The following is a 23,099-nucleotide window of genomic DNA, read 5'->3' on the forward strand; positions in this document are numbered from 1 at the left end:
AGATTGACGGTAACTTCAAACATGAAATAACATCACTGCGAAAATGTAAGGAAGTGAGCGAGGCTCATATCTGGGGAGAACGAATTTGTATGTGAACAGCCGAGTTGCAAACTACGCTGGTATCAATCTATCTAGTCGTTTATGTGAACAGCAGAATGACACACAACGCTGGTATCCACCTATCTAGTCGTCTTTGTGAACAGCAGAGTGACATACAACGCTGGTATCCACCTATCTAGTCGTTTACGTGAACAGCAGAGTTACATACAACGCTGGTATCAATCTATCTAGTCGTTTATGTGAACAGCAGAGTGACACACAACGCTGGTATCCACCTATCTAGTCGTTTATGTGAACAGCAGAGTGACATACAACGCTGGTATCCACCTATCTAGTCGTTTATATGAACAGTAAATTGACAAACAACGCTGGTATCCACCTATCTAGTCGTTTATGTGAACAGCAGAGTGACATACAACGCTGGTATCCGCCTATCTAGTCGTTTATGTGAACAGGAGAGTGACATACAACACTGGTATCAATCTATCTAGTCGTTTATGTGAACAGCAGAGTGACACACAACGCTGGTATCCATCTATCTAGTCGTTTTTGTGCACAAGAGAGTGGCAAACTACGCTGGTATCAATCTATCTAGTCGTTTATGTGAACAGCAGAGTGACAAACAACGCTGGTATCCACCTATCTAGTCGTTAATGTGAACAGCAGAGTGACATACAACGCTGGTATCCACCTATCTAGTCGTTTATGTCAACAGCAGAGTGACATACAACGCTGGTATCCACCTATCTAGTCTTCTATGTGAACAGGAGAGTGACATACAACGCTGGTATCCACCTATCTAGTAGTCTTTGTGAACAGCAGATTGACAAACAACGCTGGTATCAACCTATCTAGTCTTATATGTGAACAGCAAAGTGACAAACAACGCTGATATCCACCTATCTGGTTTTGTATGTGAACAGCAGAGTGGCAGACAACGCTGGTATCCACCTAGCAAGTCCTCTATGTGAACAGGAGAGAGGCAAATAACGCTGGTATCCATCTATCTAGTCGTCTATGTGAACAGAAGAGTGACAAACAACGCTGGTATCTACCAATCTAGTCTTCTCTGTGAACAGTAGAGTGACAAACAACGCTGATATCCACTTATCTAGTCTTCTATGTGAACAGCAGAGTGACAAACAACGCTGGTATCCACCTATCTAGTCTTCTATGTGAACAGCAGGGTGACAAACAACGCTGGTATCCACCTATCTAGTCTTCTATGTGAACAGCAGAGTGACAAACAACGCTTGTATCCACCTATCTAGTCTTCTATGTGAACAGCAGGGCGACAAACAACGCTGGTATCCACCTATCTAGTCTTCTATGTGAACAGGAGAGTGGCAAACAACGCTGGTATCCGCCAATCTAGTCTTCTATGTGAACAGCACAATGACAAACAACGCTTGTATCCGCCTATCTAGTCTTCTATGTGAACAGCAGAGTTACATGAACAACGAAGGTATCCACCTATCTAGTCATCTCTGTGAACAGCAGAGTGACAAACAACGCTGGTATCCACCTATCTAGTCTTCTATGTGAACAGCAGTTGACAAACAACGAAGGTATCCACCTATCAAGTCTTCTATGGGAGTTTGCATTTGAGTTGAGACTGTAATTAACGCTCTGGTGAGTTATCCCTTCAAATCATATATTACCACATAACGGTATAATATAATATATAATATAATCAATAAAAATACAATTGAAAGCCTGAGAAACTAACAGGTAGCGCATGCTATTATGCTTTCAAATGACCTTGGTTTAAGTATTAGTAGTGAACAAATTTAACGAACTAAAAAAGTCAAATCTGCAATTAAGTCCCTTAACTATATGCGCGTGCTACTTGTAACGTGCACTTTTTTTTCTCCCACTTAAATATTTCTTTTTCGTGGACTGAACATGCGAATATGAAGACAGACTGACGGGCTGAGTAATAATACTATTGTACGCCCTATTGTATGTTTGCACATTGTCCTACTAGATGCTCACGTGTTCGTTGTTAAGACACGAACATATATATCTCAATGACATGTATTCTTATGTGAAAAAATACAGTCCAAAGTGATAGGGAAATACAGTCCAAAGTGATAGGGTAATTAAATAATCGATTACATTTTTCTCTAGGGAGAGTCAACGCTTGTTATACACTTAATTGTTCAATCCTATTCAATAGCATTTATTTTCCACGAAAACAGTTTACCATGTGATGTCATAAACAGCTAGCAGCTGTATATAAATGCAAATAACTGGCTCAATCTCAGTCGCAATGCCTATGGACTGGCAGTAACTTTGTATGATGTTTCTGTATCTGTCAGTGTGCGCGCTCGTGCTGGTCGGTGCTCGTGCTGGTGGCGAGACGCCGGTCGGAAGTGTGGAGTTCGAACAGCCGACGTCGGATGTGGAACTTATCAGTGACGTCACCGTTATCAACGACGCGGACATCACCAAGTACCATGGTTAGTTGGCATTCCTCTGTGTAAGATAACTATGAGGAGGCTTGTTGTTCGTGGGATGAGCTCCGAGAATGTTATGGTTGTATGCATTTTCTGTGATTTATAATGATGTTTGCTACCACAGAAGATACCTTTATCTCTTCCGCTGATTATTAGGTAAACATTAATCGCTGATTATTATGTAAACATTAATCGCTGATTATTGGGTAAACATTAATCGCTGATAATTAGATAAACATTAATTGCTGATTATTAGGTAAACATTAATCGCTGATTATTTGGTAAACATTAACCGCTGATTATTAGGTAAACATTAATCACTGATTATTAGGTAAACATTAATGAAGGGTGCATCGTATATATTTCGTTTAAATTGTACGCTTAAGTCACAAAAATTGTAAACGTTTGTTTTTCATTCAACCTTTATTTATTTTTAACTCATTCATGTATATATTTCATATCCATCCAGCATCACATTTTGGTATTTTTCCAGACTGCGATGCAATCCTGGCTTCCGGTTTCTACAAGGAGGCGGGGGCATACCGGATCTACCTGAACCAGTCGGAACCTGTAGTGGTGAGTGTAGCCGAACGCCATTCACTTTGCACTCTTACGTGGTGATCTACATAACCATAGTTAGAATTTCCGACTTTCTATTCCCAATAAACAATTATTATTTCTTCTACACGTGATTCCCAGTTAAGACCATGATCTAGTTTTTACTATTTTCTGTTTATGATTGTTCTGTTATGAAGGTTATTCTTTTATAGTGGATAAGAACGAGACATTGTTTCCTTTAAGAGTTTTGATGTTTCTTATTTTTTCCACCGGATAGTTTCCAATACAATTCGATAAGTGTTTTAACGTAGTTTCTTTTTTGTTCGCCAAAAGTCTTAAATGCTGTCTGAGTTTTGATTTATAGTTGACGTCAGTGACGTGCACTTTTACAGGTATACTGCCAATTCGAGCTGGGTTCCGTTAGCTACGTGATTTCGATTCAGAAGTTCGGCAGGGTGAGTTTTGTGCAGTACTACTTCTACTATGAGTGGGGCTTCGGGAGCATTGGAGGAGGTGACGGTTGGCTCGGTCTACGGCGCATCAAGGCTCTAACAGACGCCGGTACGTGTTACACGTAGCCGCAAAGTTTAACTTTGCAGGCTCTGAAACGTCTTAATTTTGTATGTAGCTGCCAGGGCGAATTCTTAAATACAATGTACTCTAATAAAATAGTCATGACATGTAGTTGTATGGTAGAACTCACCAGGTAAGGGTCCAATACGCGCTGGTACGTGTTACACGTAAATTTTAGTTGTAGAATCGACACCCTCTTAACAAACGCTCTTACAGTCAAAGGTACGTGTTACACAGAGATGTACAGTTGAGCCTCAAACACAATGTTCTGATATTTAAAGGGGCCTTTTCACAGAGTTTGGCATGCATTGAAGTTTGTCAATCAATTCTTTATATTGATAAATGTAAACATTAGAACTAAAAAGTTCCAGTAAAAAAAAGAATAAAATTAAAGAAAGAAAGAAAAGTAACCGTCAACTGGGTTCGAACCACTGACCCCTGGGGTAAAAATCTATCGCTTAGACCACTCGGCCATCCTTGCTCATACCGTGAGTGATGTATTTTATACTTAATATAAGCAATCCTCGTAGTAGTATCACAAAATATATGACAAATTATTCAATCGTTTCGCGTTGCAACCCTTTGTGATTTTCAGGTTTTTAAATCGTCAACAGATGCATAAAATGGATATTTTAGAGCATGGTAAATGTTAAGGTTTACTGTTTCCTCACAAATACCATAGCTACATCGAAACTTTGCGAATCTGAAACATTTTTTTTAATATTGTCAATTTACCAAAACGTGAAAAGGCCCCTTTAAAAGTACGTGATACAACTATAGCTGTAAAGCAAACAAACGAGTGTAACAAACGGCTGTATGTATTACCGTAGTTTCATGCAGAACCCGCACGGAACCACGTGGGAACCGACCAAACGGATCGTAATTCTAGTCGCATATAGATCGAGCAAATCTATTGAACTGTAATGGCATTGTTTGTGTATATTGGCGTTTGGTAAATGAACTACTAGTGATAACACTGTTCTGTTGACTGCAGGTAACAACAAGCTCACGGTGACGATGCAAGACTGCAATAATGTGGTTACAACACTCGTCTGGAATCACTTCTCGCTTGGATCGCCTGCCTCGCGCTACACTCTCTACGTCAACAGCTATGCTTCCGGTAACGTACTCCCTGACGACCTGTCCCATAACAACGGCATGCCTTTCTCGACTATCGATAGACCGGATGTAAACAACTGCGCACTGAACATGCGCGCCGGTTGGTGGTACAACTACTGCACGTACGCTCTACCCACTGGGAAATTCTACCCCAAATGCGGTCCCTACACTCCTCTCGGGCGTTTCTATGACGGTCTGTTCTACAGCGACTGGCGCGGTTTCGGCTATTCTTTGAAGTACTTCCGCATGGCGATATCACGTGACTAGGAGACGACCCATCTGTTGTCATCGAACTTCTTTTAAGACTGATAATTATTATATTTCATTTTTCGCGTTTTTGTAACAAAATATGCTTGCAAACATCATTTTATTTTATTTATAAATGCCCCATGTTACGAAAGTATTTGCTCGCGGTGAGTCCTGCTTGAGACAATGCGTAAAATAACTTGAAATTGAGACGTTACCGTCATGAACACGTGTCAAAATATACGTGTAACTTCAGCTTAGTCCAATAAATGAGACATTAAAAGAGAAGTCAACTTAATCAAATTGGAATACCCGCGAATATTATCTATAAAAATAAGCTCCCTAAACATTGATAATGTAAACAATCGTGTAATTTAGACGTTAACTAAGTGTGACGTCAAGATATGTTTCGTCGAAACAAAAACAACTCGGGGAGGTTAACAGGAAATGGAAATATGTAATTAACTTACAACAAATTCAATTTACAATTAAATACGTCAGTTTAAAATGATATATGCTTGTCAGTAAACAAAATTTCCTAGGAAAATGATATAAATGAATATAATATCTGTATTTTGGGGTTAAAAGAATCAAAGATATAAGTCATAATTTATATATAAAGTATGCCACACGAGGAAAAATGAAAACGGGTTATAGGTAAACAAAATCAACACAGTAACGAAACACACAAGAAGTTTAATATATGTGTCTTGTTCTGAGAAATCTGGGCATAATGCATGTGCGTAAAGTGTCGTCCCAGATAAGCCTGTGCAGTCCGCACAGGCTAATCAGGGACGACACTTTCCGCCTAAACTTAATTTTCGGTAAGGATGGACTTCATTGAAACTTAAACTACCATAAAAGCGGAAAGTGTCGTCCCTGATTAGCCTGTGCGGACTGTACAGGCTAATCTGGGACTACACTTTACGCACATGCAGTATGCCCAGTTTTATCAGAACAAGTCACATATGAATGGTGTGAACATGTCGAAGTTGTTAAATACGCGGAGGATATCTCCAAGCCCACTGGAGGATGTGATTTAAATCGAATTGCTCAATCTTTACACACAACTTTCAATACAGATTCATATTACAATTATTTTAAACAAATGCGGTACATGTAAAGGTTTTCTTGGTAAAAAATACTTATATTTCAAAATGCATCACGGACATGTTCCCATTACTCAGAAAAGATCGAACGAAATTCAAGCTTTTTTTATGATTTTTATCTAATATATCTAGGCTTTTCTATTCGTGTTACAGTCTCTCTTTTGAACAGTTGATACAGCATGACACGCGCAGTGTTTTAACAAAAGCCTATTTTAATGTTCAAGGTTTAATATATTTTTTTAATCCCACAATCACAATTTAAGAAAATGGTGATTTGCCATGCACGGTGTGTGAAAGTAAAAGTAAAACTACATGTACACACGCGAATTATTGCCCAATACACAAAGTGACTAATTTTCACGAGTACAGTCAAGTTACATCACCATCTTAATCGTGATTCAGTCATATAACTAATGCAGTATGATATACCGGTACATGTAACTGCATTGCATTATACAAATTTTTATTACATATTGTTTTTGCCCTGTCTATTTGTTGTTGTTTTTTGCGTCAAACTTTAACATTGGCCATAACTTTTGAAATATTGAAGATAGCAACTTGATATTTGGCATGCATGTGTATCTCATGGAGCTGCACATTTTGAGTGGTGAAAGGTCAATATAAAGGCCATCCTTCAATGTCAAAGTTCAAATATATGGGGGGACATAGTGTTTCACAAACACATCTTGTTCTTATTAAAAAGCTGTCTTACTGAATATTTTGTCACAATATCAACCTAAAATTAATGATTTCATTGACTGCATTCTCATTTATGATATTTCATCTATTTATTGCAGGCAATGTCGTCATTTTATCAGCATTTAAAAAATAAAGCATTGCTTTCACAATTAGTATGTCAAGGTCATTGAATGCAATTTTCACGTCAGGATTAAAACAAATGTTAATTGTTCTTAATAAAACCATATGACATTTGTGGGGACGATAGTAAAATGTCTTTCTCGTGTTTGTTATTAACATAGCGCTTGAATTACGGTTACAAATGTAATATTGCGGTCTTATGATCTTTCTACTCATTGCAAAATACAACGTTTGATTTTGTAAAATCCTTTTAAAATATAAACATTGTCATGTACCGTAAGTGACATATTTATGAATATCTTTACTTACTTCCTAGTGGCTACAAATTCCATGTTTATCATGAAAAAGTTGTACTTCTTACCTTCATAATCTTGACAATTCATTTTGAGGGTCGTCTATTAAATATATATTGTGTATAACAATTGACATTTTAAGTCATATAATTAACACAACAATAATCTCATTTAATAATGTTAAATGTAATACACACCAGTGAGTCAGTCTGGTTAAAAACAAAATGTTATTTTGTTGATTCGTCTCTTTAATTTGTATTGAAATTATTCCCATTTTCTTCACTATTATATATATGTAATAAAAGTGTACCTGTATGATTATTAGACGATCCCCAAAATTGAAATGTTTTGTAGACCACAATGACGGAATTTACCCATGCAAACATCACGCAAGTGATTGACGGGTTATTATTCAAGAAACTAGGAAGCGCAAAATTAACAATGTGATCAAAGTACAACTAGTAAAATTCCATTTATTTTTGTAAATATGAAATACCATTTATAGATAATGATTGATTATATGCAGTTGTACAATATTGGATATAATTAATGTTTATATATCCATGCCACGCCTTGTCCAATACTTTAAGAAAACAAGCAATTGTGAATGTAAGACAGATAAGTGATCTTATTAACATTAGTAGTTTGACCCCATTGAACAAGTCAGTAACCAGACAACTTAAAGTTGCAAAATCGCCATTCTATTTATAGACATGTTTCACATACAGCTATTTTACCTCATCTAAAGTTGGTTCTAGATGTGTATCAAACACCTATCCCAAACTGCTTTTTTACTTCCTAGTTGGTTGGTTGAAATTTTATCAAGCAAGTGAGACTCGTCAGTCTCATTTGCTTAACGCCAGATGATCATACCAACACGTTGGTCGCTCCAAATGGTCCGCCAGTTTCTGTGTATGTCGCTATGTGCGCTTGTGGTGGTCGGTGCACGTGGTGGAAGTAAGAGGCCGGCCGGAAGTGTGGAGTTCGAACAGCCGACGGCGGATGTGGAACCTGTCAGTGACGTCACCGTTCTCAACGACGCGGACTTCACAAAATATCAAGGTTTGTGTTTATTTTATTTTTGGTTACAGTATAAGGGACACATTTTACATGATTGAAGGTACGAGTCGCTTAAATAAAAGTTTTAAACATGTACAAGTCGAAACAGGTACATAGCGTAGATTTAAACATATACAAGACTGCAGAGTATTCATAAATGCGGAAAAATTCGAACCTCATGATCTTTTTCTAGAAAAATATTTCACTTACTTGTAAATAAATTTAATTTCACTGTTATATAGAACTAGAATAATTAGTGGTGTGTCCATTAATTTAAATAATATAGTGGTGCAGAAAGATCTCGTGGTATAGGTGGGACTTCTGTTTTTTCCCAAATGCTTACCCGAGCGCATACAAATTGTTCGCGAGTGCACGTGAACGTAAGGCTACATGGCCTCGAGTGCTGCACACACTGCCACTCATTGATAGTCCTTGCACGTGTAAAGTCGTTTAAGTGTACAGAGTCGCACGTGCGTACGCGAAGAAAAAAAAAATTCGGTTGTCACCTCTATGTCTTCAAATACATCTGCAGTTAATTAGATTACCTTAAGGTATATAGAACTCTCGATTAGTGGTTCGGGTAATGAAGTCCTTGTTTTATACATGTATAAAAAGAAATGAACACATGCGTGCGGTCGTAACGCTTTGATAACTAACTGGAATTATATGGCCACGTTGGTTGGCACGGAGTAATGAATCTAAAATATTCTAATACATGGAGGTTTAATGAATTCAAGCGGTTGTGTAGCATTCGCGTTTGATCGACTCTGTTGAATCCCTAACACTTTTAAATAATCATGTAAATTGAAAAATAGATACGATCTAAATCTAATAGTTTGATCGCATAACGCGATCGAACCATGGTGAAACTGAATTCATCCCGGAACATATTAACTTTACAGTACGGATATTAGACCTATAACATGTATTAATTTAACCCATTTATGCCTAGCGACTAGAAAAAAAGGCCTTGGCAAACAGCGTAGACCCAGATGAGACGCCGCATCATGCGGCGTCTAATCTGGGTCTGCGCTGTTTGCTTAAAAAAAATCTGTAAGAAATATTCTAAATATAAAAACAAATATACTAGACTTCCCTAATTTTGGAAATAAATTGATCCAATTTAGAAAGATGGGAGAGTCCACTAGGCTTAAATGGGTTAACTTTACATTACGGTTATTAGATCTATTACATGTATAAATTTAAAGGGATCTTTTCACGGTTTGGTAAATTGACAAAATTGAAAAAAGTTGTTTCAGATCCGCAAATTTTCGTTTTAGTTTTGATATTTGTGAGGAAACAGTAATACTGAACATTTACCATGCTCTAATATAGCCATTATATGCATCTTTTGACGATTTTAAAACCTAAAAATAATAAAGCGTTGCAACGCGAAACGATTGAATAATTTGGAGAGTTCTGTTTTTGTCGTTAAATTTTGTGAAACTACGAAAATTGCTTATATAAGGTATAAAATTCGTCAAGAATGTGTATTCGGCGGAATAGCTCAGTAGGCGAAAGCGTTTTTACTTCAGGACTCTGGCAGGACTCCAGGGGTCACTGGTTCGAAACCTGCTCCGGGCAATGTTCTTTTCCTTTTTTAAATTTTATTCTTGATTTTTTACTGGTGCTTTTACGATCCAATGTTTACATTTATCAATATAAAGCATTTAATGAATAAGTTAAAAAATGCCAAAATCTGTGAAAAGGCCCCTTTAAATCGTCATGATTGTGCATGCAAATGACATACACTTTTCTATTTACAAAATGCCAGACTGTGATGAAATCCTCGCTTCCGGTTCCTACAAGGAAGCAGGGGCGTACCGGATCTACCTTAACCAGTCGGAACCCATCGTGGTGAGCGCAGAAGGGACTTTTTACCAGATATTTGTTTATTGTGAAGTTCTACCTTAAAATAATTACTATTATTTAAGCATATCAAATAAATATGTATTTAGGTTTTAGTATAACTAGGGAAAACACATATAAATCAAAATGTTGTTCTATCCGAGCCTTGAGCCCCGGTCTTCAGCATAAAGTCTAATATCTTAACCACTCGGTGATCCATGTCATGCAAAGGAACATTGTTTCATTTCTGAAAAGTGAAATGTAAGACGTTATATCACTACATGATCAAGGGTTGTCTCTTTTTTTACAGGTTTTCTGCTCTTTCGAGTCTGGAGTCGCCAGCTATGGGATACTGGTGCAGAAGTTCGGCACGGTGAGCTTCGTACAGAACTTCTATAACTACGAGCGAGGCTTTGGGAACATTGCGGCAGGGGACGGCTGGTTAGGACTGGCGAATATCAAAGCGCTGACAGACAAAGGTATGTACTGTTGGTTCACAAATTTGCATCTTGCCCAACATTTAACTTTAAAAAACTTTACTGTTATGAAACTTTAAGCATAAATCACATATCTTATCGATTGGACATTTTACCATTGGGAAATATTTATTAACAGGCTTTATTAGGTACACAGCCATTAATACATTATCAAAAGTGGACTCAAGTAAAAAGTTGCTTTAACCTCGACTACCAAAGACGGGGATCATGTTTATGTCTTGTGTAAGATCGATGGCAAACAAGGGAAAACGAGATAATTATGTTTACACTATGATGAAAATATGATTACCCAAGTGTTTTATCTTGCTTGTTAAATTTCCTTTTTGCTAATACAAAAATCCACGTCGACTGCTAAAGGTAGAAAAGAGCCTTTCAAATTTACAGATACATGTTCTGTATTTCTTTCCGGATCAAAGGTTACAACACGCTCACGGTGACGATGCAAGACTGCAACCACAATGTCAAAACCATCGTCTACCGCCACTTCTCGCTGGGACCCGCCTCCTCGCGATACACCCTCTACATTAACAGCTACGCTTCTGGTAACGTACTTCCGGATGACTTCTCTTTCAACAACGGCATGCCATTCGCTACCATAGACGCACCGGACGCTCACAGCTGCGCACTGAGCATGCGCGGTGGCTGGTGGTACAACTACTGCACGTACACGCTCCCTACTGGGAGGTACTACCCCCAATGCGGGTCCTACACTCCCCCCGGCTCCATGTACGACGGTCTGTTCTACAGAGACTGGTACGGGTTCGGCTACTCGCTCAAGTATTTCAGCATGACGCTGTCCAGTTTCTAGGCGACCGATTTTATGAAATCAGTATCCCGTCTGCATTTTCCTTCTGTGTTCATATCGTCTGCATTTCCCAACGTTATAGTTATCGTTAGGGTAGCTATCAATACACATTATTTACAGATCGTTGTGTATTTGTAATCGTGCTTCATCTTTTATGCTCCAGTAAGCTTTTGACAAGTTTCTAACTTCCATGACAAATCTAACCAGTGTTCATTATGAAAACAATGGAAACTGTTGCAAAACTTGCCGTCATCATTCTATTCATGTATACGTAGATATGGATATAGATATTTCTGTGCAAAATTGCCTATGTCGTATTTTGTAAAGCAAATGAGACAGCACTTTTCATGTTCAAATAACTTGATACGCAACTTCCGTTTTTCCATATCCTGGTTGTATCACAAAATGTTTTGCTGTACACATATTTGAAAAACGGATGACCCTGTGTCTGATAAAATAATTATCGTATTAAGTATTCAAATAAATAAATTATTCTCGTACTGTGTTATATTGCTTACTTTGTTTTTAATTTAAATAAAAAAATGAACACGCTTATTTGTTTTCATTAAAACTTGAATGAAGTGTTGACAATGACCACTGTATGATTTTACAAATCCAATACAAAACCTCTGGGCCTTGCGGTCGTTGACGCTTTTACAGCCATTTTGATATAAAGGTATATACATTACCATGTGATCCCTGGGTCATGGTCATTTTTGGTCCCAGAGGCATCATTTGAACAAACTTTGCACAGGACCACCACACTACATAATAGCTAGGTTCTCAGCTTTGAAGTTTGGAAGGAGTTTTCATAACAAGCATATGTGGCAGACAAGTTTCCTCCTGGGCAGGGCTAGTTTTGACCATAAGGGCATCATTTGAACAAACTTTGTAGAGGACCACTTTAATGTTACATACCAAATATCAATGCTCTTAAATGTTGCATCACTAAATAAACAATGTACATGTCAAGTTTTTAACAAACTTGGTAGAGGACCACTGATAATATTACATTACAAATATTGACCCAATTGAGCCCTAAAGGTTGATATATTTTTGAAATTCAAATTGTTACGGTCTCTTTTTAGCTCTGGAAGATTGTATGCAACTTCCAAAAATAAAGATTAAACAAGGGCTGTTTGTAAAACATGCATGCCCCCCATATGGGCTGTCAATTGTAGTGGCAGCCATTGTGTGAATACGTTTTTTGGCACTGCGACCTTGACCTTTGACCTAGTGACCTGAAAACCAATAGGGGTCATCTGCGAGTCATGAACAATGTACCTATGAAGTTTCATGATCCTAGGCGTAAGCTTTCTTGAGTTATCATCTGGAAACCATTTTACTGTGTCAAGTCACCGTGACCTTTGACCTTGTGACCTGAAAGTCAATAGGGGTCATCTGCGAGTCATGATCAATGTACCTATGAAGTTTCATGATCCTAGGCAGAAGCGTTCTTGAGTTATCATCCGGAAACCATTTTTCTAAGTTGTCACCGTGACCTTGACCTTTGACCTAGTGACCTGAAAATCAATAGGTGTCATCTGCGAGTCATGATCAATATACCTATGAAGTTTCATGATCCTAGGCATAAACGTTCTTAGGTTATCATCCAGAAACCATTTTTCTATTTCAGGTCACCATGACCTTTGACTTAGTGACCTGAAAATCAATAGGGGTCATCTGCGAGTCATGATCAATGTACCTATGAAGTTTCAAGATCCTAGGCATAAGCGTTCTTGAGTTATCATCCAGAAACCATTTTACTATTTTGGGTCACCATAACCTTGACCTTTGACCTAGTGACCTGAAAATCAATAAGGGTCATCTGAGAGTCATGGTCAATGTACCTATGAAGTTTCGTGATATTAGGCATAAGCGTTCTTGAGTTATCATCCGGAAACCATTTTACTATTTCGGGTAACCGTGACCTTGACCTAGTGACCTGAAAATCAATAGGGGTCATCTGCGAGTCATGATCAATGTAGTTTCATGATCCTAGGTCTAAGCGTTCTTGAGTTATCATCCCGAAACCATCTGGTGGACGGACGGACATACCGACGTACCGACATGTGCAAAACAATATACGCACTCTTCTTCAAAGGGGGGCATAATAATCTTTCAGTGAAGTTTGGTAAAATTTGCCCTTTAATTTAGGAGATGCTGCTTGAATAAAGTTTACTGACAAATCCCAGCTCATATCAGGTGATCTAAAGAACCAAAACTTTGAATTGCACAAGTGCGCTAAAAACGAATTGAGGCAATGTCAAAATAATACATATAAAGTAAATAAGGTACAAACAAATCCAATATTTATAATTTAACATTGAAAGGATAGTCATATTCCTGTCAGTTGATTACACTTCACATAAACAGTACATCGTACATGTAAATCAAATATTATTACTGATAAGTTACCGTAATTGTATAATTTTTACCTTTTATAGATAACCATATTGAAAATTTAATTACATTTATTGATAACATGAGAAAACTGAGGCCACCTTAAACAAATACATATACAGATCTATCTGCTTTGGCAAGGAACATGGGATAGCAAAGACCAAACACAGTTTTTATAAAACTTTTAAAAAGCTTTATTGACACATGAAAGTGTAAAAAGAAAACCAAGCAGCAGTATACACAGCTTCCTTAAATGAACAGAAGTTAAAACCTCAATAAATAATACACGACATGACTGATTGTTGAATACATTTATGCAGATCATGTCATTACCAATCAAAAGGGGAACAAAAAATGTCAAAAGCTACTTACATCATAAATATGAAGATTGAAGAACATCAAAATTATTTCTCAGCTGATAGTGCCCCTTCACATCACAGTAAAAACAGGACATGTACAGCATTGTATAAACAAGAGCACCGCCTTGCGGGTGCAGACCACTCATCTATTTTTCTTTTTAAAGGTGTAGGGACCTATCTCAATTTCAATCACAAAGGAGGGAGGGGTGGAGTGGAGAGGGGTGTATAGTGTGGGGGTGTGGTCATTTATTACATTACCTTCCAAAAATGCAAAAAAAATGCAACAAAAAAATAATTTTATTTTCTTGGGTGGGATGGTTGAACGGTATTTCGTAAATAAAATATAAAAATAAATATTTGTGTTTTTTAACCATGTTTGAAAAAAACAAGAGATGTGTTAGTCAGAAACACAATGCCCCCTATTGCGCTGCTTTGAATTTTTTTTTTTTTTACCTTTGACCTTGAAGGATTACCTTGACCTTGAACTACCACCACTCAAAATATGCAGCTTTATGAGAACACAACTTTAAAATATTATTTTTATGACCTTTGACCTTGAACTTCCACTACTCAAAATGTGCAGCTTCATGATAACGCCGCTTTGAAATTATTACTTTTTTACCTTTGACCTTGAAGGATGACCTTGACGGATGACCTTGACCTTCCACCATTCAAAATGTGCAGCTTCATGAGAACACCGCTTTGAAATTTGTAATTTTTTTTTACCTTGAAGGATGACCTTGACCTTGAACTACCCCCACTCAAAATGTGCAGCTTCATGATAACGCCGCTTTGAATTTTTTATCATTTTTTTTACCTTTGACCTTGAAGGATGACCTAAAAGGATGACCTTGACCTTCCACCAATTAAAATGTGCAGCTTAATGATAACGCCACTTAGAAATATTTTTTTTGACCTTTGACCTTGAAGGATGACCTTGACCTTGAAGAATGACCTTGACCTTCCACCACTCAAAATGTGCAGCTTCATAAGAACGCCGCTTTGAATTTAAAAATAAAATAAAATTTAACCTTGAAAAAGATGACCTTGACCTTGAACTTCCACCACTCAAAATATGCAGCTTCATGAGATTCACATGCATGCCAAATATCAAGTTGCTATCTTCAATATTAAAAAAGTTATGGCCAATGTTAAAGTTTTTGGACGGACAGACACCATAAATTTGACATTTGACCTTGAAGGATGACCTTGACCTTTCACCACTCAAAATGTGCAGCTCCATGAGATACACATGCATGCCAAATATCAAGTTGCTATCTTCAAAAGTGAAAAAGTTATGGCCAATGTGAAAGTTTTTTATCAAACGGACGGACAGACTGACTGACATACTGACGGACAGTTCAACTGCTGTATGCCACCCTACCAAGGGCATAAAAATTATTTTTTGGGGGTGGGGGGGTGGGGGGTGGGTATAGTGTGAGGGTGTGGTGGTCATTAATTAGATGATCTTTAATTAAAAAAATAATAATGGGGAGGGGATTGAGGGGGGATTCGGGGGGGGGGGATGGTTAGGGTGGAGTCTATTGTGGTATGTCAGGTAAGAGTTGTTTTGTCAAAGTATCAATCTAATCTAATCATAAATAAAGAAGTTATGTCAATTTTAGCAAAATTTAATAATTTGACTTTGAGAGTCAAGGTCATTCAAAGGTCAAGGTAAAATTCAACTTGCCAGGTACAGTACCCTCATGATAGCATGAAAGTATTTGAAGTTTAAAAGCAAAAGCCTTGATACTTTAGAAGTAAAGTGGATCTAAACACAAAATGTAACCATATATTCAAAGTTACTAAGTCAAAAAAGGGCCATAATTCCGTAAAAATGACAACCAGAGTTATGCAACTTGTCCTTTACTGTCCCCTTATGAAAGTTTGCAAGTGTTCCAAGTTCTTTAGGGGTAAAGTGGACCAAAACACAAACTCAACCAAAGTATAAACGGCCCATAATTCCGTCAAAATGCCAGTCCGAGATACAAAACTTTGCCTGCACAGTCCCCTTATGATAGTAAGTGTTGCAAGTATGAAAGCAATAGCTTTGATACTTAAGGAGTAAAATGGACCTAAATACAAAACTTAACCAGAATTTTCAATTTTCTAAGTATAAAAAGGGCACATAATTCTGTCAAAATGCAAGCCAGAGTTATCTTACTTTGCCTGCCCAGTCCCCTCATGATAGTAAGTAAGTGTAGCAAGTTTGAATGCAATAGCATTGATACTTTATGAGAAAAGTGGACCTAAACGCAAAACTTAACCGGACGCCAACGCCAAGGTGATGACAATAGCTCATAATTTAAAAAAAAATAAAAATAGATGAGCTAAAAATTGTATGTTCCACATAAATTAGTGTAAAATATGTACATAAACATAAATAAAACATTTTACGGCCTACTGATGAAATCAAACAGCTTGTGGTAGAATTTAATCTCAGTTGTAAACTTGTATCACACAAATCAGAAATGTTCATTGTCTTATACCACAGAAAGTATATAGTCTACAGAGTTCTATACATCATGGGTGGCAAGAGTATTATAGACCATGGTACATTAAAGGCACACCTTATAGAAGACATATGTCAATATAACTATTGGCTTGTAAGAGGCTTGTGTGTAAACCTCATGGTAATCAAACTTGCAGAATTTTATGTCTGAAACTAGTGGTTAAAAATTAGGTAAGATCCTTTCTTACAAAAAGAAAGGAACTGGTTGCCATCTTCTTTTAATTTTTCTTTCTACAGGTCATTTCTGCCCAGCTATTCACTAAAGGTTGTTAAGAATAGCCTTTTCATATGCCAATGAAAATCAAACAAACATCTACTATATATAACAATATATTTGTTCACACTTTTTGTTAAGAAGTTAGAAAAAGACTGGGAGTGTGAAGTAGGCTGATACAGCACCCTGCCTCTTCGCTCAAGATCTTTCTCAATAATTTGAGCAGCAAAAATAAAACAGAATTTACTAAAATCATGTTAAGAAATAAAACACATAAAATCAGACGCTTATGAATTATTAAAATATGTTGTGTAAAGTTTCAACTGAACTCAAGTTTTGTCCACAAAAGAAACAAGACTAGCATTGGTAAAAAAATGAAATGTGCATGTCAGTATTTTTATGAATGAAACTGGCCAGTTACATACAGTGAAAGGTCATGGAAACGATACACACACAATAGTACATGCATTTGATGCTAAACTAACTATTTATAGCAAAATAATAATATACACCATAAGAACAACAAAAGCACCAATTTTACAAGAAATGCACCATACAATACATAAGAATACAGAATTATATAAAATACACTTGCATTATAGCAGCTTTCACACAGGAATCCCATGTAAATGCATAAATTATAATGATTGCATACACGATTATTATTGCGACAGCAGTTTATTTATGGAGCTCTGATCTTAGATCAACATACACACAGTAATCTATTTATGTAGTTAATGTGCATAGCAATCTATTGACCAGTCCATTTATATGGCAAATATGGTAAAACTGTATATGAAACTAGATCCCTTTGGCAGCATAGCAAGCAATTGGTCAATAATGACTGACATTATTAAACAACCTGCAGCATGCACATATTTGACTTCAAGTGTGAGCTTGATCTTTGTCCAAGGGAAGGCACAACATATCTGCATGGTGAGCATTTGTGATACACAATTTACAATTGCATGATCAATTATGCAGTTACACTCTAGCCAACATGCTTTTTAGCCCAATTTAACATTTGACCTTAAGACTGACCTTGACCTTTGAGGTAGGGAGACTGATATTACAATCCGCACATAATCTTCTCATGGTAGATATTTATGATTAATTATTTTAAACACATGATTAATGTCATATTTATAGTCCAGACAATCTGTTTCATGACCAAATTTGAGCTCTTAGTGTGACCATGACCTTTAAAGTAAGGAGATAGGTAGTATAGACAACCTTCCATCTCATTTGTGGTAAGCTATATTAAGCTTGCAGGATGAATGGCATAGTTACAGTCTGGATGATGTTAAATGGATAATTTGACCTTTGACCTCTAAGTGTGACCTTGAACTTGGTGGTAAAATGAGACTAACACGTGACATGGCGTCTTATGATGATGGTCATTTTTTATTCTAACATAGCACAATAAATGACAAAGTAAAAGTCCAGACAAGCTAAAACAAGTTATTGTATTATGTCCAACTTTGACATTTTACCTTAAAGTTTAACCAGGACCTTTGAAATATTTTTAAATTGAATATTGAATAGCAAAGTTATAGTAAGAAAAACCTGTTTAATGTCCCAAATGCATCTTTGACCTTTTAGTGTGGCATTTAATTGTAAGATATGAAGACATATCATGATGATGGTAATCTGTGGTAAGTTTTTCTTTATTTCACAATGAGTGACAAATGTAGAGTATGGATAAGCTCGAAATCATGAACGCATGCACAATCATTCTACCATTGTGATTGCTATATCAAGCTTGCTGCAAAAGGGCTTGACAGAAATTAAGCTTGTCAGATACTCTCAATATTTCATTATGTATCATGTTGCAATTACATGCAGAGGCAGAAAACCTATATATTACACATTTGATTTAAAATTTATCTACATACTAAACAGTTGGTTTTATGGTACTAGTATTATGGCATTATCAATGTACAAAACAATAGAGAAAACGTTTCTTTTAGCAAATGCATTCACATACACCTGAAATTGATTCTCAGAACCATCTAATAAGATGAACGTTTTTTATGATAGCGTGAACAATTTAAGATGACTACACATTTGATATTCTAACATTATAATAATAAAACATGTAATTTCGAGGCTAGAATCACAATATTCATACATACATATATTACAATGTACAGTTCCATAATTTAACCATTTCAGTCATAAAAACTTAATATCAAACATCAATGTCATACAGTTTTACATCATCAGCACGTTGGTACACTGTAAAGGAGACCGATGTTACTCAGTAACCCCATTAACCTTTACCTGCTTCAAGGAAAAGTGAAAATGGCTTATGCAACCAGCAGAAAACCATTACCAGGTTTTGTGCTGTTCGCTGCTCATCAGTATCCTAGTGATAGAATTGAAGCCTTAAAAATTTAAATTGTTTACGAAAATTGTTCAATTAAATTTGATTTTTTATGTGACTTCATATGGCTAAAATCAAGTTACTGAGTGGGAAAGGTTTGTACAACTTCCTGTCTAGTGTGACTGTTTTGATAATAGTTACAGTGTACTAGTTACATCAGCACATTTGTACAGTGCAAGGAAGGCAGCTGTTGCTAAGCAATCCCATTATACAATCTCCTGCCTGGCATTGATGTCATCTTGCAGTGGAGTTGTCTCCCCTACCCCAGACTCGTCCCCTGCATGGCCCAAGAAGCCTGCAACGTCGGCAGCTATCTGGTGGAATGAGGGGCGGGACCTGGGCTCCAACGCCCAGCAGCGCACCATCACATTGTACCTGCAGGGAACAGAATCAGGATTTAGAAAATGTGAGGGTAATCCATTTACCCCTTGGCATATATACCTATATTGACTGAATACCTTAATGGTAATTATGCATTTATTATAGGTATACAATAATATATAATTCAACAATAATGTTGTAAATGCAATAATGTACGAGTAATAATAGTAGTCGTAGTAGATTTTGTCTGCTCTTACAAATTATGGGCTCTTGTAAGTTTGGTTACAAAATATTAATGAGTTTTTAATTTGGCTAAATTTAGCAATTTTTCATTTAAATATTCATATGTAATTCTCAAAATTTCAATCTCATATCACTATGAGAATTCCTCAAAAAGTGACTTACACTTCTTCTGGGCACTGCTTGGGTTTCTTTAATCTGTTGCCATTTTTCACGTGTTCCAATACTGCAGAGTTATCTATGTCTGGATACGGAGTGATGCCCCTTGTCAGAAGCTCCCACAAAACAACACCATACGACCACTAAGATTAGAGAAAGTGCATTAATTGAGACTCGTTCTGGAAAAACTGGGTTTAATGCATGTGCGTCAAGGGTCATCCTAGATAAGACAGAGCAGTTCACACAGTCTAGTCAGGGACCACAGGCTAGTCAGGGACCACAGGCTAGTCAGGGACCACAGGCTAGCCAGGGACCACAGGCTAGTCAGGGACCACAGGCTAGTCAGGGACCACAGGCTAGTCAGGGACCACAGGCTAGTAAGGGACCACAGGCTAGTCAGGGACAACAGGCTAGTCAGGGACCACAGGCTAGTCAGGGACCACAGGTTAGTCAGGGATGGAACTTTAAGCTCCTGCATTCAGCCAGGTTTTCCAAGAATGAGGTTACAATCAGGGATCATATTTTCCAGCAACATCAATCGGTCCGGATTTAAATGGGGGAAAAAGTGTCCGAAAATTTTTATCCGAAATTATGACAAATTACGTTAAAATATATACCATTGATTTTGCCATTCATGAAGAGGGTATAATAATGTACAAGTTAAATTGCCTTAAGCATTTTTTAAACGGAACATATAAGGTTTTTTCAATTGGTTTTATCATTAGCTATTTCATTGTTATTTCGGTAACTGTTTTATCTGACTTTTCATCGTTGTCAATATTATTAATCTGTGTAAGTCTATACCGATGTTTTAAATCATTGTCGACTCGATAATAGCTTACACACATGCATTGAACCTAACAAATGTCTGTGCGTAGGTTGGCTACTGGCAATAATAAAACCAAATAGTTGAAAAACAATTCGTGTACGTTATAGTTTGTTGTCAAATAAACCACGGCCGAAAGTTAAGATGCGTAGGGATTAAATCACAAGTGCGAAGCACGAGTGATTCAAAAACACGTATCTTTACTTCCAGCCGTGGGTTATTCAACAACAAACAATAAAGTACACGAATTATTTCGATTCTAACACGATTTTTACTAAAGATTTATACAATGTATATTATTTTTCTTGTGTGCTATTTTATGTGAAGTTCCTCCCATAAAACTAACTTTCGGCTGTTCTGTCAATCAAAACCGCAACTTTCATTCATTTATTGCCGGATTATTACGCTGGTGGAAAATGTATCGGCATGTTTTGTTTAGTTACAGCGCGTGCTTTCAGTGTATAAGTTCCGCCCACAATTATTGCAGAATATCCGATTTTCTTCTTTGTTTATATGAAAGTTTACTGACTGTATCATGCATGAAATGCACAATTTCCACGAGGATAACATCAAGGTTTTAATCTCCGAAGTAACTGTCAACGATTTTATCGTGGACAAGCACACATTACGGACCGATTAGTTTGCTAGGTATAAGCCAGTGAAATTATCAATTGATATTGACACTGGGTTATTCACGCTTGACTAATACACAACCGCGCGAATCTTCGTTGATTGGTGTCATACGCTGATACTAGTCGGCTGACGTGCAATAGACTGGTCCTGACCGGTTTAGAGACTGCAGTGTATGGTTTATCACACCTAATCGAGATAAGAATGTAATTAGGGTATGCTAGCATGTGCACTGCATAATCGATTTCATGACATGGGAATTTTAGCAAACAGAATCGGACCGACTCTTTGGGATTTTCAATCGGTCTTTCATGACCCCAATCGGTCTAGGACCGACAAAACCGAAAAAAATATGATCCCTGGTTACAATGATGTTCAAATTATCACATAGAACAATACATTTCCCTGAAATATACCTCCCACTAAATTACTAGCAATAATAAGATCCAAAACCCAATGTAGCTGTTGTTCAAGGTCAAAATTTGGTCAGGTGTTGTTGTGTAATAGTGTTCAAAGGCAACATGTAAACTAGTATTGATGCAAGTCCTATTGATATTAGACAAAATACATCATTGAAGATTAACCAACAATTTCGGCCTTCTGAATAAGTTGAAAACTTTGGCAATGTCAAGGTCAACAAGAGGTAAGTAGATGAAGGTGCATTGAGAGTGTTCATATATTAAAGTCATGCAACCTCTGAAGTTTTGTAGGAAGCTGATTGAACTCACAGACTTTACATTTTCTGGCTTTAAAGAAATTATTTAAAAGAATTCCAGGTTGTTGGTTAAAAAGGCTTACTTCAACGATTGTTTCCCTATTGTTTTGACATTAGTCGAAATTTCACAAAATTTATAAAACAATTTCAAACCACATCTGAGTATGAAGTCACAGTGGAGAAGTCTTCTCCCTCGAGTATTTCTGGTGCAGACCATTTGACGAGGGCCTTGTTTTTATCCTCACATTTCTTGTACACATCTGGAGAGAACACATCTTTGTAAAGGCTGTAGTCGGATACCTGGACTTTCCGCTCATCTGACAAACTGAAACAACAGTCCAGTATATCAAAGTTGCATTATTTGCATGAGCATGGCATCATTTGCATGTGCATGGTAGAGCTGGAAGTGTCCAAAACAGTTTTTTGGTACTTTTACGGAAAAGGTAATATACACAGATATAAACCAAATCACACAATACAATAAGGATCACACAATTAAATGGTACATTACAAACAAATACATAATGGGAAGCACTATTTCCATGTCCATGACACACAATTATGTGAAAATGTGCCATTTCTTAAAAAATAATAATTGGAGATGTAATTAAAACACTGAATTATGTGAAGTTGGAATAAGACATCAACTTGGGAATAAATTGTGTTTTTTCAACTGTGCATAATATGCAGTTTTACATGTTGCATTTATTTAGTTTGACAAATTATAATTAAAATAGACACTTGCATATATAATAAGTTCATTTAAATTGATTTTACTACAAAACTGGATTTTTTATGATTTTTTTTTTATTCCTCTTAAAATAAAACTGTGTCCATGCCGCGCATGAACACAGTTTTAAAATACAGTTAAAATGATAAAAATACAATC

At 36.8% G+C, this 23,099-nt stretch overlaps 3 protein-coding genes across 5 annotated transcripts in view; 2 read left to right on the forward strand and 1 right to left on the reverse strand.

Annotated features, from left to right (window-relative positions):
* The first annotated feature begins 2,239 nt into the window (after positions 1 to 2,239).
* LOC127880926 (microfibril-associated glycoprotein 4-like) lies at positions 2,240 to 5,134 on the forward strand. The gene is made up of 4 exons (XM_052428441.1): positions 2,240 to 2,522; positions 3,013 to 3,095; positions 3,470 to 3,638; positions 4,645 to 5,134. The coding sequence occupies exons 1-4, from the start codon at positions 2,360 to 2,362 to the stop codon at positions 5,034 to 5,036; spliced, it is 807 nt and encodes a 268-aa protein (XP_052284401.1). The 5' UTR covers positions 2,240 to 2,359; the 3' UTR covers positions 5,037 to 5,134.
* A 2,864-nt stretch (positions 5,135 to 7,998) lies between these two features.
* LOC127880923 (angiopoietin-related protein 1-like) lies at positions 7,999 to 12,000 on the forward strand. Its single transcript, XM_052428437.1, has 4 exons — positions 7,999 to 8,298; positions 10,070 to 10,152; positions 10,454 to 10,622; positions 11,057 to 12,000. Exons 1-4 carry the CDS (start codon positions 8,100 to 8,102, stop codon positions 11,446 to 11,448), a joined length of 843 nt encoding a protein of 280 aa, XP_052284397.1. The 5' UTR covers positions 7,999 to 8,099; the 3' UTR covers positions 11,449 to 12,000.
* A 2,600-nt stretch (positions 12,001 to 14,600) lies between these two features.
* Positions 14,601 to 23,099, reverse strand: part of LOC127880898 (plexin-A4-like) — a 137,154-nt gene continuing 128,655 nt past the window's right edge. For all 3 annotated transcript variants that reach the window (XM_052428382.1, XM_052428380.1, XM_052428381.1), the window contains 3 exons: positions 22,364 to 22,535; positions 20,046 to 20,182; positions 14,601 to 19,694 (listed from right to left, as the gene is read on the reverse strand). In XM_052428382.1, coding sequence (XP_052284342.1) covers positions 19,526 to 19,694; positions 20,046 to 20,182; positions 22,364 to 22,535 — 478 coding nt within the window. In that variant the 3' untranslated portion in view covers positions 14,601 to 19,525. The remainder of the gene's footprint in view (positions 19,695 to 20,045; positions 20,183 to 22,363; positions 22,536 to 23,099) is intronic.

This window comes from Dreissena polymorpha, chromosome 5 (genome assembly GCF_020536995.1).
Source record: "Dreissena polymorpha isolate Duluth1 chromosome 5, UMN_Dpol_1.0, whole genome shotgun sequence".
NCBI lineage: Eukaryota > Metazoa > Mollusca > Bivalvia > Myida > Dreissenidae > Dreissena > Dreissena polymorpha.

Bases quoted from the DNA above. Each gene is read 5' to 3' on its own strand.
- LOC127880926 (XM_052428441.1), top strand. From the start codon at position 2,360: ATGATGTTTCTGTATCTGTCAGTGTGCGCGCTCGTGCTGGTCGGTGCT. The intron at 3,096-3,469 runs GTGAGTGTAGCC...GCACTTTTACAG, and splicing joins ACCAGTCGGAACCTGTAGTG to GTATACTGCCAATTCGAGCT. The intron at 3,639-4,644 runs GTACGTGTTACA...TGTTGACTGCAG, and splicing joins CAAGGCTCTAACAGACGCCG to GTAACAACAAGCTCACGGTG.
- LOC127880923 (XM_052428437.1), top strand. From the start codon at position 8,100: ATGATCATACCAACACGTTGGTCGCTCCAAATGGTCCGCCAGTTTCTG. The intron at 8,299-10,069 runs GTTTGTGTTTAT...ACAAAATGCCAG, and splicing joins GGACTTCACAAAATATCAAG to ACTGTGATGAAATCCTCGCT. The intron at 10,623-11,056 runs GTATGTACTGTT...TCCGGATCAAAG, and splicing joins CAAAGCGCTGACAGACAAAG to GTTACAACACGCTCACGGTG.